Raw genomic sequence first — 14,026 nt, 5'->3', positions numbered from 1 at the left:
CCTATAAGCTATCTTTCCTATAGCACAAAATCCACAGTAAAGAGCCTTGTAATTGCTTCTGTATAAATACACAGCAACCATACTCATTCCCTGTCCTGCGCACACAAGAGGGGCCTGGGCTTTATGGCTTAGTAGCTGAAAGCTGGCAAAAGAAACTAATCTGTGCCCAGAGAGAATTCTCAAGGATTTTGCTTCTAAACTTGTTCCAGCACCTCCTCTCTGTCTCTCCCTCCAGTCTCAAAGAGAAAAGATGAAAAAGAACTTGGACAAAGCCAGTCAAAGTGCAGTAAATTAGAAGTCCTCATTATGCACACAGCTTTATCTTTGTAAAAATGTAGTATCAGAGTAAATAATTAGGAGGTGGTGCCCTAGTTTCTAGGACACTAAAACCTTTTATTTAGGGCAACACACTAGCAAAGTCTTCTATAAAATGCTGTATTTTTTTCCTTATGCCAAGAGTGTGCCAAATACCTCATATGCCTGCCTTTTAAAAGAAGTACAACTCTCAAAGGAAGAGGGCAGCTGAAAGAAAAAACACAGATATTTAACTTACTATGCATTGAGAGAAAACCAGAAAGATTTATGTTAGCATGAGTAATGTGAAATACAGTCAAAGAGCCTAAGTAAAGTATGATTTCAGCTGTGGTTTCTCTTTATGTCCTGTGAAACCGGCTACAAAATTTAATTTTACAAGCCAAAACAATAATAGATCATGTACCAAAAGCAGAATCATATAAAATTCTTCCATGTATGGAATCACAAATCTAGAATCTTCCAATTATTTAATATCTTAATACACAGAATTTAAAAATTCAGTAATCCTTAACTTGCTTTATTAGAAGCACAAAAAGAATATTTCTCCATCTGAAAACACTGGTGGTTTGCTGTTGGAAGACAGTGGTCTGAACATTTTTTCAGTGTCAAGAGGCAGTAGTCATTCATAAAGAATCACTACGAGGAACCGGGACCAGCTCAGGTAATTAGCTGTACAATGATTCAAGATGAATTCCAATGATAAAACCCGACAGAGAAAAATACAGAGACACAGCTAAATTGGAGGCTAATGCATTATATGCCCAGTCAGTAAGTTTGCATGCTGGGGCTCAATAGAATGTTACCAGTGTTTGCTTGTCTGATTCTTGTTGCCTTCACAAGAAGCAGGAATAAAAATACAAACATAATTTCACTTATTTTCTTGTAATCTTTGGTACTAAAACACATGAATAATTCTTTATATTGAGGAGTCAAAAGGATAAAATACCTTTTCAGGAAAGGATTTGAAATCAAAGTGGTGTATTAATATTCTTAGTCAGCATCTAGAAATGGGAAAAGCCCATTTAGTAGCACTGGCAGGGTGGGCAAAAGCCCCAAGAATGCACACCAGATGTTCTATTCTTTGAATATTTACTGTATGGTAATGGAAAATATACAAGTACATAACAGGAGATTATTGTACTGCTGCAAATCTTAATGCCTCGCATGTGCTCTGGCCTCAGTTTTCTGTAATTAGGAAATTTTTAATGAAATATCACAAGTCCTCTAAATCACAAAAGACTCAATCACTCACAAAGAGCTTGTTAGATATAATTGTTTTATACTGAGCAATTTGCCATCCCCACCCCCTTTGTGTTTTTTCTTGGTTTTTTTTTTTTCCTTTTTAAGACTTTCTATTATTCATTGAATTGTTTCTGTATTTTCTCAGGGTTATTCTTATCTCTCTTCCTCACTTAATGGACAGATAAAGAAAGAGTATTTTGTGGAAGCAGGTGTTTTCAGCATTCTCTGATGCTTCTTACAATGCAGACTACATTGAATTGGCAGCAAAAGTTGAACACAGATCTGTCACAGGTGTTTTGTCCTAGGGAGACAGTAATTGTGAGTTGCCATGAGCTCTGCAATCTCCTGTTAAGTTGCTGTCCTGAGTGTTTTGTTTCTTTGTAATTAACTTGTGAAATTGGTACAAATGTTCTGTAACTGACTGCTTGTGGCTGGCTCTGGATAGTTGGGATGGTTTTTGTTTTTTTTTTTGCAATTGAATAGTTTCTTGGTTACAAAATTCTCACATGAGCTTTTATATTTGGTGTTAAAGTTTACTTTTCCTATATTTCTTTAAAACCTGAATGTTAACGTCACTGCATTCATTATTTTTTTAAATTATACTTTAATTATTTCATTAGCAATACAGGATGTATTGCATTTCTTGTTAGAAAGATTATACAGAAAGCAAAAACTAGTATTTCTGCCACTTGTGCCACATTAGGAATAAATAAATGGGAAATGTGGATGGTATAATTAGTATTTTTTACCTCTATATGCTTACATCCCTTTTCTGCACCCCAAAGCAGGAGAACAAATTAGGGTCTCAGCTGCTCTGAAAATGCATCTTTCACAGTAAATCTGTAGCTCTGTAGCAGTAAGAATTAAAAAAAAAAAAAAAGAAAAAAAAGAAAAAAGAACAGTCTATCAATAAGATGAAAAGAAAACAAAAGAAGGAATTGTTAAAACAGACAATAGACCTGGCACTGACTGTACTGTCTGGCAGGTTGTATTTTTGGAAAAGCCTTCAGATTACTGCAGAAAAAAGATATGGTTGAGAAAGCTTGTTAATACTCCTACAGTTTGATTACAGTCAAGTAAAGACTTACATAATAGAAACTAAAATAAAGGCTAACACCTTCCAAAGCAATAAAACTTATATGCTTAACTTCAAGCAGCTCTAAAGTTTAAACAGGCTCATCAATATTTGCATGATTGGCCCTGGACTGATATTCTGTTAGACTCCTCAATTTAAGGCTGTAGATACAGTGAAGGAGTTGTGTTTTATTATTATGTGTTTTACTGTTAGCTTTATCTTTAAATGAAACTTCATACTAGTATTTTTGTAAGCTTGTATATCTAACTTCAGAGAGTGTCTTGAAAAGAGTAGAGGGGGACAATGAAGTGGATATTTCAGAATATTCTCCAGTTAAATTTATTACTGCCAATTGCCTATTTGTACATATTCCCAAAGTTGGCCATGGGTTTTGTTAGCACTCACAGCACAAATGAGTGGATGAGTGCTAGCAAGTGCTTTCCTGAGGATTGCAGTATATCCATGGAGAATTTTTAAGAAAATTGCTTGAATTCTTTGAATTAGCATGACATAAAAAGAAACACAGTAATAGAAATCCAATATCAGTTTTGGACAATGATGGAATGAACACTGAGCATAGTGTGATTAGCAATGGACTCTGGCTCTGAACACTTACTATCTATGCAGTGCTGGACTGTATATACAGTATATGTGTATAAAATGTATGTATATATTTATTATTACAATCATGTTATTATTTGCTGCATCATTGAATGTTTTCAGTGATGTGGTAAACAGTAACATGATTATAATAATATAATGTAATTTATGTCTTGGGTATCAAATCTATTTTCAGCATAACTGTATTTGCACTTATGTAGGCAGTTTTTGTAGCTCTGGTTTTACTGGGTGGAGGTATAGATGATTAAAAAGAAAAATATGCAGATATTTTTGATATAAGTAAAAGCTTTGGCTGAATTTGTACATAAATAATTTTTGTTTTTATATGCTTTCTACTGCTCTGTTATGTTTAAAGAAAAGTTGCATTAAAAACAATACCAGCTCAAAATTGAGAACACACGCTTGTATCAATGTAAAATGCCAGTTTGATACACAGCTTGCACAGATTATAGACAGTTTTCTCAAAGACCACCCTACATTTAGTTTTACACATCTCAGTGTGTATCCTGAGCTTATAAGGACTCTGCAAGTCTCATAGAAATGTCACAACATAAGCCACTCTGACATGAACATTAGATATGAGGGTAGTCTGTGCCCTCAGAACTAATGTTTTTATAGAAGACATTGTGGTACTATCATTTTGTTCATTAATTAGTCCTACATTAGCCAGAATAATAGAAGGACAAGTTATTGTAAAAGAGCTTCTAAATTTAAGGTCCCCAATGAATCAGTTATCAACACAAAATAAAAGGAATAATAACATAAAAAACATTAAAATGAATCCACTTTCCAAATTGATGTAATTTAAAGTTTAGCTATATTAGGATTAATTCTATTTTCCATTTTTCACAGCGTAGAGACAAAGATAATATTAATATTGTAAAAGTAATATTATCATGTTCCCTAAGGCACTCTGAGACATATTGGAAAAAAGTTATCCCCTAGCATGCCTGTCTAATTAAAATAGAAATATGGTTAGATTTCAAGGCAATACTCTGAAAGCCAGGAGCTTTTCCTGTCTAAAATTCTGTTTGACACAGTGTTTTATACCCTCCTCATACAACAATCTAGAAACATCAATAAGCTGCTTTGCTAGCCTGGATTTTTTTCAATCTGTTACCCTCGGGTTAAGCTTTATAATCTGATGCAGAATGTAATAATCCCAGGAAGTGAAATGAATGGGACTGGAGAGTGCTCAAAAAGAATCAAAAGCTAAAATTAGAAGTAAAATTTCATCACTTATTTAAACATGTTAATTCTAGTTAATATAAAATTCTTTTGTATTTGTCAAGAAAGTGTTAAGGTCTACTTGTGAAAATCTTTTAATAAATAATGCAAAGCTTTTAATTAATAATATAAAGCTCATAATTCCTGTCTCTTAATCCATTCACAAAAGCAAAAGAGTTGGAATTTGGGGATGAGTCACATATACCTTACATAGTCCCAGACTAATGTAAATAGGTTAATTTCCTCCTGTCCTCTTTGTCCTTTTCCATATCTTCTGTGATTCACCTTACAGTGAATTGGCCACTTGTTTTAGGTGTAAAATGGGAAAGACTTCTAAAAATCCAGAAACAAATGAAAAAAATATTAATGGAAAAGATTTCATAACTGCTCAAATAAGTTGTGATGGGATGAATCTTCTAACTGGAAAATGACCACAAATCAGCAAAATAAATTACTAGAGACAAAACCAGACAGTGTAGGTGTCTGTGTCCTTATTTTCAAAAACATTAGAATAACTGAAGGCTACAGAAATAAAAGAGGAGATTATTAGTGAAAAAAGATTCTTCGGGTAAAGATATTAGGAAAGAAAATAAAAAGGCTAACCAAGTCTATCTTTTTTGAATTACATGTTTCCTTGTTGCCTTATTTCTCAGCAGCGTACCGTATTGAAGAATATATTAGAAACACAACAGTGAGGTGATTGTCTTGAGAGATACTGGAGGGAAGAGATGGCTCAGCGGCACCACACATCAGGCTCACCAGTAACTGCTAGAAAAAAAGCTTTATGAGCTACCAGACTAGAAAAAAAAGGCATCAGACTGGCCTACACTATAGCTTCAGGTCAGCCTTGCTCCCACAGTAAATTAAGAAGTTAATTGTCAGGGTGAGGGTCTGGAGGAAGGACTGACTGTAACCCTGCACAGGGAGGAGGCTATTACGGCAGATTTCCTTGTTTGAAACTAGCATCCACCTTAATAGCCAAAGATCCACCAAAACATACTGTCATGAATACAAGTAGGAGACCTGTGGAATATCTTACAGAGAGCTATTGGTCTAGAGCTCATTCCCAAAATATATTGCATCCATTTAATAATAAAAATGAAGTGTAAAACAGGTGAATGAACTGCTTTGATTTTGTTTGTTTTTTGCTAGTGCTCACACCCATGTACACCTGCATGACTTGTTCCATAGGAATAAAGAAGCTGAGCTCATTGTGTGAGTGCTGCCTTGTTCAGCAATAGAGTAACAACTTTTTTTTTTTTTGTGAAGAGGAAGAGAGAGAGAGGGAAGAAGGAAAAAAATCCAGTTTGTCCCAGAAGTATAAATGAAAAATCTGAGTAGCTTGTAAGATGTGAGAGCCTTGAGTTATATTTGACAGCAACCCTAATTGGAGAGTAGTCCGCTCACAGAGGCAGGTAAGAGACCTACTCCAATGAACATAACAGGAATCAAATTTAATTATATGTTACCAGTTTTAAAATTTAGTTTTTGACAGTATGAGGAGCACCTTCATTCCTACACTATAATCACTGAGAAGTTGAGAAGTTTATAGACTCCACTTCATATCAAGAGGTGTAAAGGAAAAATTAATATATGGTGTCTTTTGGGCAGAAGCAGTGGCTGTTCAGCCATCAGTCACTTAGGGCTTCTACCAGAACAACTAGAGCAAAGGGAACCGTGTGCATGTGGAGGAAAGAGAAAGACAATAAACAGTTGGTTCACAGCTTAAAAATTATTTTAGTTATTTGTTGGGTTTTGCATTTTGAATAATCATACAGATAAAATACTAGACTTCCATTACTTTAGGTGATTTATTCAATTCTACATTCTATTTGTTGTAATAATTGCATAGAAACACAAAACCTGGCATTGATTGGTCTCTTATTCTGCAAGATTTATATTTACTGACAATAAACACCAGCAAGTTACACCTGCAATAATAATACATGATCCTCCACCAGACAAGCTACTGTCAAAGATGGGTGCTTAATATGCTCTAATCATATTTAAAAATTAGAAGTTTTCCTCAAATTTATCCAGCCCTACTGTTAAAAAACGACTGATTGACTTTTTTAAGGTAAACCACTTCATTTTACATAGCTGCTGGGTGGTGCGAAAAAACCATTTCCTCTATTAAAAAGTTGTTTGGAATTATTTGGGAAATGTTCTGTGAAAATTACTTATTATTAAAAATATTTTGCAACTTGCGATTGTCCTACATGTGTGCAGGAAGACCTGGGATCTAGGCTGGAGTAGAGGAATGGTGATTAAGTATTGCAGTGCAGTAAGAGCTGATTTGGAAATTTATTTTTTCAATGCATGACTTTTATTATAAACACACAGGTAATGCCCAAGAAATAAGTTGGTTTGTTTTTTGTTTGTTTTTTGTTTTGTTATTTTTTTTACTTTGGAAGTTAAACGCATCAGTAAGTGTGGCATTCAATTCACATTCTTTGAACAGAGAGACATAATTCTCTCTCAGGGGTTTTTCCTGGAGAAGCACAGAGACAAGAAGAGAAAAACAATTCTTATCTCTACTTGCTGCTCCTGTTGTTTTGCACATATGGAATGTGTTAGGAAGATTGTTTACCTGAAGTTATTTGTCAGCTGGATTCTGCTCGGGATTATCTTTTTCCTTGGCCAATTGGAAAAAGCTGTGTCCTGACTGTTGGGAGACAGTCACGAGTTTTCTTTAGTATTCTTTGTAGTATAGCCATAGTATGGTATAATGTAATATAATATAGATTAATTAAGCAATTGTTCAGCCTTCTGAATCAATGGTGTCAGATGCCAATCATTCCCTGTGTTGGGGGCACCCTGCTTGTCGATAAATAAGTAGTTATGTGACTGTTTCTATCAGGTTTTCTTGTCTCATAAAACTTGCCAAAGTTAAAAAAACTTTAAAAATTTTTTTTTCTTAATGTTTATAGAGTAGCAAATATGATAAGTTGTTTGCTTCTTTAAAGGGAAATACTATTTTCTATGCAGACAGTGCATTAAAAAAATCTGAAATTTCTCACTACTTTCAATGCTGATTCATAATAGATAATGAAATATATAATAGAAATTGTTATTGCTATATTGGAAAATAGCATTCAAAAATTCAGATTACCTATAGTAGAAATCTAGATCTAGAAAATGCATGACTAAAAAGGCAAGAATGAATTCCTGTCAAATATGTAATCTACTAGCTGAAAACCAAACAGTGGCAAGGCAGGATTTAATCTCAATTTTGTGCTTGCATTCAAAATATTTTTTGCTATTCATTTTCTGACTTCAATGCCAACAGTTAGAACAAAGAAAGATAAAAGTCTTCAAATAAGCAGCTAAAATGACATGGAGAAGAATTACTCATATACTTTTAAAATACTTAAGGCTTAGCTGGAATGAACCAGAAATCTCATATTTTAGATTAGAATTTGTAGACATTTTTCTTCCCAAGCTGTGCCCTCTATTGTGAGCTCCAGAGCTTAGAGCTGCTTTCACCTTTACAAACAATTGATTTGGTCAGTTGTCAGATTTTCCAATAGAAAATGAGGAGCATCTCTTGGAATTTCTTAGATATTGCTAATAATGACCTGAGCTTTATTATATTAAAAATTCCTCACAACTCAGTCATTAAAATTTAATAAATTCTAAACACCAGCCTATTCAAAGGACAAGAATTAATCCCTATTTGTAAGATAATGCATTCCAGAGGGAAGATGGGTGCAGATTCTTTGCTTTATTGCTTCTTGGTTGCTAGATTGCCTTTTAAAATGTATTTGTCTATTTATTTATTTTATTATCAAGGAACCTGGCTACAGTGCACTAAGACTCCACGTTCCCTACTGGAGAAGGAATCTACCACATTTTCATGAAACCTTGTCCTTATGTTTCGTTTACACTGCGATGCACTGACACAATCAACCCTTCCTTGTGTTTCACAAACGGAGTGTTTTCATTTTAGAGAACAGCTTCCTCTTTGGGGAGAGGGGAAGGAAAAGCTTTTCTAGGAGCCAGCACACTACTTTTAAGCCTACAAAAGGAAAAGTAGATTCTTTTTAGTTGCAAGGCCTATCTACAAATAGAGATTTTTAGCTCTTCAGGACTGTAACTTTTTGAAAAGTTACAATACACCTTAGTGAGACAAAGATTGTGCCTGCATGTGCCTTGTCTTCTTCAGGGACTGAATTATAGCTTGATGGTATAGGTGTCAAGGAGGCTTCTTGTTCTTTTTATGAGTGTGACTCTAACGAGCCTTTTTTTTTTTAATATGAAAAATGTTGTCTACACTGTAAATTCTTTTGCGTGTATATAAGAAATAATCAGAAACAATAAACTCTCCCGAAGCCTACAAAGATATTGTCCAAACATTGACTTATTCTGAGTTCTTCATAGAATATTCATAGGATAATTCAGAATTATGAACAGCTGCTGCTACTCTCTAAATGCTTCAAATAACACATTTTCCAGGGCTGGTGGATAACAAAATAATTTCAAGTTTCTGCCATATTAATGTATGGGTATAGATGTACCCACATACCTTTTAAGAACCTTCTTCTGAGTGCTCAGTTTTATCAAATCAGATATGGGACACTCTCACTGCCTAATACATACGAAAACTGTAATTCATAGTGAAAAATTATACAGATAGGGTGAGGCATGTGTCAAAATCTGTGTCACTCAGCTAACTATTTCCTTACTATGACAACATAGTCACAAACCTAAATAAATTGGTTGAAATGGTTGAATTGTTTTAATGTCAACTCCAGCTACCAGAAAAATTAGTCTTTTTTAACTGTCCCTAATATTTGAATACATTTAAAACCAGTTATTGGTTTACTGATCAAAAGGGAGCAAGGAAAGCAAGGGACAGAATACACAAAATCAACAAAAAGTCTCTTCTCTTAGTTCATATCTTGCTGTGATGAAAATGTATAAAAAGATGGCAAAGTAGCACTGCCAGAGTGGCGGAACACACATTAATGGTTTTAATGATAAATCACTTAGCATTTGAATGGTTCCTCATGATAACTCTTAAACCAGGAATTACTATCTCTCTGATTTTACATCTGTTTCTCTACCTTTTTCTCATTAGAGCTTGAAATAGTTGTCTGCTCCTATACTCAAAATCTGGACTTTTCTCCCAAGATTGCTAAACAGCTCTTTCAATCGGTCTCTAACTGGACAGCTACAGCTTCTACTTGTTCCTGGGAGAGCTGGTTGCATCTCCTCATTTTACTGGAAAGAGACACAACTGTAGAAGTCCTCGAGCCTTTTCCACAGTCGTACCTTACTCACAGTTTAGTGCAGGTGAACCACATCTTTGTATATCCTCTTAGACTTGCAAATGAACAAAGAAAACAAATTCAAAATATTTTCTTTTTGTGTTTGTGTAGGTAGAGAAGATATGTAACCTTCCAAATATCCAATTTTGATACTTCAAGAGAAGGACACTGCAGATGACTTCTGACCCCTTTTTTTGTCCATGTTCTTCTAATTAAGTTCAAATCTCTGATTCAATTTTAATCAGAGCAATGAAGGTGGAAAGGGGATAGTGAACAACCAGGAAAAAATTCTTATTCATTCTCAGGTTTTTAATGCTGGCTTAAAGTATCAATAAATCTTCAACCTACAGTAGATATTGTGGACTTTGACTGAAAATGCAATAACATTTTAGGTCAAGACTTAATGACAGCTCACAAGTCATAGAGGGGAAATTCATGTTATTTCACCCTGCAGTTCACCTGACCCTAAATACTGCTGGTGATTCATTTTAAGTATTAAATTCACATTCAGCTACAGATTTACAGTCATTTAAAGCATCCAAGAAAAAGAGACTGAGAAACAGACTTATTCAAATGAGTAGATCTACTGTTTAACTATGGAAAAGTTCTCCAAACCCAAAAATCCCATAAAGAAATCACAGATACTCTCAAAAGTAAAATCTCCCTATATTAGGGAGAGGGAATTCAGATACAGTGGCCTAGATGACAAGCTCTCCCATAACACCATTCCTAAGTCCTGTATTAAAAAAACCAAAAAAGCGAAAAGAAGCAAGAAGCCATATTAACACACCCACAAACTTACATCTGAAAACTTCTTACTTTTCTCTGAGAGTAACCATAAGATAATTCCAATTTTTTCTGTTTGCAAGGATATTCCAGCTGAAGCAAAGACAGGGTATGTTCCTGCTGAAGCAAAGTGAGTGGTTGACCAGGAACTCATGCTACTGACATAGATATCTGTCCTCATTTTTTTTAACCCTGTTTTTGTGGTAGTACAATTTTTGGCTGCCTTATTTATACTGTTTATCCTTATTGGTAAGTAAAATGGTTGGAATAGAAATGAGATGTTCCATTGCAAGAGAAATAGTAGATGAGGGGATAGTTAAGCAGAGGATGTAGGCAAAAGTGACAATCATAATCTGTCATGGATTCTGTTTGTCTGCTTGTGACACTGGATGCTATTCCATGTCAGGATATTTTTTCCTTTAATTTTAAGGTAACAGATCATACCATGAAAATATGGCATAGATTCAAATATGCTCTAAAAATTTTCTACTTTAAAGTAGAAAAGTTGCTTGGATGTGTCCCACATTACTTCAAATCCCTCATAGACCCTGAGAAAGACTCACCTTCAAGGCTGTGGTAGGCTTGCTCTCAGCAGAGAGTCTCTACATCACCCAGCTGACTTTAATTGGGAAGAGTTGTCCCTGAATTTATAAAACCTGAATGCAGCTGAGAGCGTGACCCCCAGATTTGTCACCATACAGAAAAGCATGAAGCAACACATTGAGGGGATCCATCAAGTTCCATGACAAAACTGTAGAGGGGAATGAAATAATCTTCAAACCCTATCTTTGCATGGAGTTTTACTCCTTTTCAGATCAAACATTCCTCCCTGAGGGAAAAGTATTAAACAAACTGATCGCCAGGCTCTCAGAACAGCTGTGTAGTCCCAGCTGCTGTTTTCAGCAGCAGGAAGTTTGGAGACATTTCAAGAGACAAACAAATGAGATACCCTGGTTATTTTCCTCTCCAGAAGTACACACTTATATATGGGCTCCTTTCTGCTGCAGTGGTTTAATAGAGTGTTGCTGTGGAAACACTGGCACCAAAGTGAACCTAATAGGAAGCTATGTAGAAAAATCAGAACATATATCAAACTCATTGGGGTTTTGCACTGAAAAGTGCTTTGGTGCACTCTTCCTTAGCAATATATTTGTCCCCTCTTTTGAGAGTGTCCTAGTGAAAATTCATGTTTTTCCAATGTTACTTCTCTCTGTGTTAGGAGAAGAACAAAACAGAGCAAACACCTGAACTGTTAAACACCAAATTGAAAGTTTAGCTATAATTGTCTTTGAGCATTCATGTGATAAGGTCAGAAAAAGAGAGATGTCATAAAAGCTTTTCACTATTAAAATCCGAATATACATATTTTCTCTATAATCTTGAAAGTAATCATATAATCAGTGAAAGTACTTTGGTGAGTCTGTACTGAAGCCTTTCAGGAGTGCTTTATCTGGAATTTCTTCTTGTTTTGTATTTGCTTGGGGTTTTTGTTTGTTTTGCCTTTTTTTTTTCCAAAATAAAATACTCGTTTAAGTGGAAAAAGCACATTTTAATTGGAGTGTATGAGAAACAACTGTTTTTCATTTTCAGTATGTGTGATGACATTCTTTACTAAAAGTGATAACCAATGATGTATGAAATGAGGGTTCATTAGGCTGGCACATGAGCTTCTAGAAAAGGTATGGCTAAAACCCTTTATTTGGACACATTGCTTACATAACTATGACTTATTTTTAGACATAAACAAAAAATATTAAAAAACCAAAGAACTTTATCTCATGGATGATGTTATGGAAAATGAGAAGCAGTGAGGTAGTCAGATATTTATGATCTGACCAACTGATAAAAAATTAATGTAGGTAATATCTGAATTATCAAACAAATGGAATCAGCGGTTCCTTTAACACAATTTACATATTATGTCTATACGGTGGCAAAATTATAAGAAATTACTGAGGTATGTGAAACACCTGAAAGATTACAATAACTGCAGAGACCTTTAAAGATACTTACATCACTTTCATGGCCTTCTCTTAGATTGTAAGTGAGATCATGCTGGATGTCTTCAACAAACTTGTGAGCATACTCTGGGTACAGGTCGAGCACTTCAAAGAGACCTTTGAGTATAATACATTGGAGGTCACAGTATGTCAGAGCTTTAACATCTGCATTTGTTTTAATAACTTGATCCCTAATGGATAGGTTTGCTCCAATTAAGTCTCCTTTACCTGAAAGAGAATACAAAAATAATTATCTTCAAAGCATAAATTCTTTACTTTTTTGAATCATAAAGCTGTTTAATATAATTGCTATACCTGAACCTGAAATCCCATTATTATTAATGCCTTGTTTAATTAATATTATGTTAAAGGATCATAGATTAATTTTTTTTCCTCTTTTTGCAGGTGCAAACTTATACACAATTAATTGGAGGTACAAAAACTAATTTCCAGACAGGCAACTGGCTGATTTAAGGGAGCAATAAATTAAATATATATAAAATGAAGATTTACACCAGTGACTAATAACAGGTGCAATTATTTTTCAAAAAAGATGTTGTCAGGTGTTTTTGTGAGTGTCTTAAAATGTGCAGGTGTTAAGGTAGCATTTTAACATTTCTGTCAAGAAGAAAAAATTGCTTAATAAAGAATTCTTGCGCCTTTTTTTTTTTTTTCTTTTTCATTTATGGGCAAGACTGCCTTAGAACACTGGCTGTATTTAAAACCTCAATTGACCAGATGTTGAGAAGCACAAATATTTTATAGTTAAAAGCTTCCATAAATATCTGATCTGAGGTATAAATTCCAAAGTGCAGTCATTGAGCCAGAGGTTTTCCCCAAAAGTTAAAGCAGATGGTCTTCGTTAAAGACTTGGACAGTGTGATGGAGTGCATTCTCAGCAAATCATGGACGGTACCAGACTGAGGGAATTGGTTGATGATACTGAAGGACAAAGTTGCCATTTAGGAGGACCTCAATGAAAGATAAATGGCTGCTAGGAATGAATCATGAAGTTCAACAAAACCAAATGCCAAGTCCTCTACCTGGGATGAAAACCCTCCCTAGAGCAGTATGGACTGGGAACTGACCAGCTGGGCAGCAGCTCTGCAGGAAAGCCCTGGGGGTCCTTGTGGACAAGCTGAACATGAGCCAACAATGCGTCCTTGCAGCAAAGGAGTTCAAGGACCTCCTGTGCAGCATTAGCAAGAGTGGAGCCAGCAAGTCCCAGGAAATGACTATTTTCCTCTGTATTTGTCATGCCTCATCTGGAGCACTGTGTCCAGTTTTGGACTTCCCAGTAGAAGACATAATATTGACATATTAGAGTGAGTCAAAAAGAAGCTATGAAGAATCAGGGACTAAGGAATATAATTTATGAGAAAAGGCTGAAAAACCAGGCTATTGCTCCATCTTACAAAGAAAAGGCAAAGGAAGGATATTATTGCTGTCTTCAAGAGCCCAGCAGAAAACTGTAGAGAAAACAGTTAAAC

At 35.0% G+C, this 14,026-nt stretch overlaps 1 protein-coding gene across 1 annotated transcript in view; it reads right to left on the bottom strand.

Moving 5' to 3' along the window:
- Positions 1-14,026, bottom strand: part of KCNH8 (potassium voltage-gated channel subfamily H member 8) — a 177,177-nt gene that overhangs the window by 22,033 nt on the left and 141,118 nt on the right. Inside the window, exon 11 of the mRNA XM_071429316.1 lies at positions 12,550-12,764. Coding sequence (XP_071285417.1) covers positions 12,550-12,764 — 215 coding nt within the window. The remainder of the gene's footprint in view (positions 1-12,549; positions 12,765-14,026) is intronic.

This window comes from Agelaius tricolor, unplaced genomic scaffold (assembly GCF_023055355.1).
Source record: "Agelaius tricolor isolate 1412-34295 unplaced genomic scaffold, bAgeTri1.0.p SCAF_6, whole genome shotgun sequence".
Taxonomy (NCBI): domain Eukaryota; kingdom Metazoa; phylum Chordata; class Aves; order Passeriformes; family Icteridae; genus Agelaius; species Agelaius tricolor.
The sequence above is the reverse complement of the archived record's forward strand: the minus strand, read 5'-3'. Positions and strand labels throughout refer to the sequence as shown.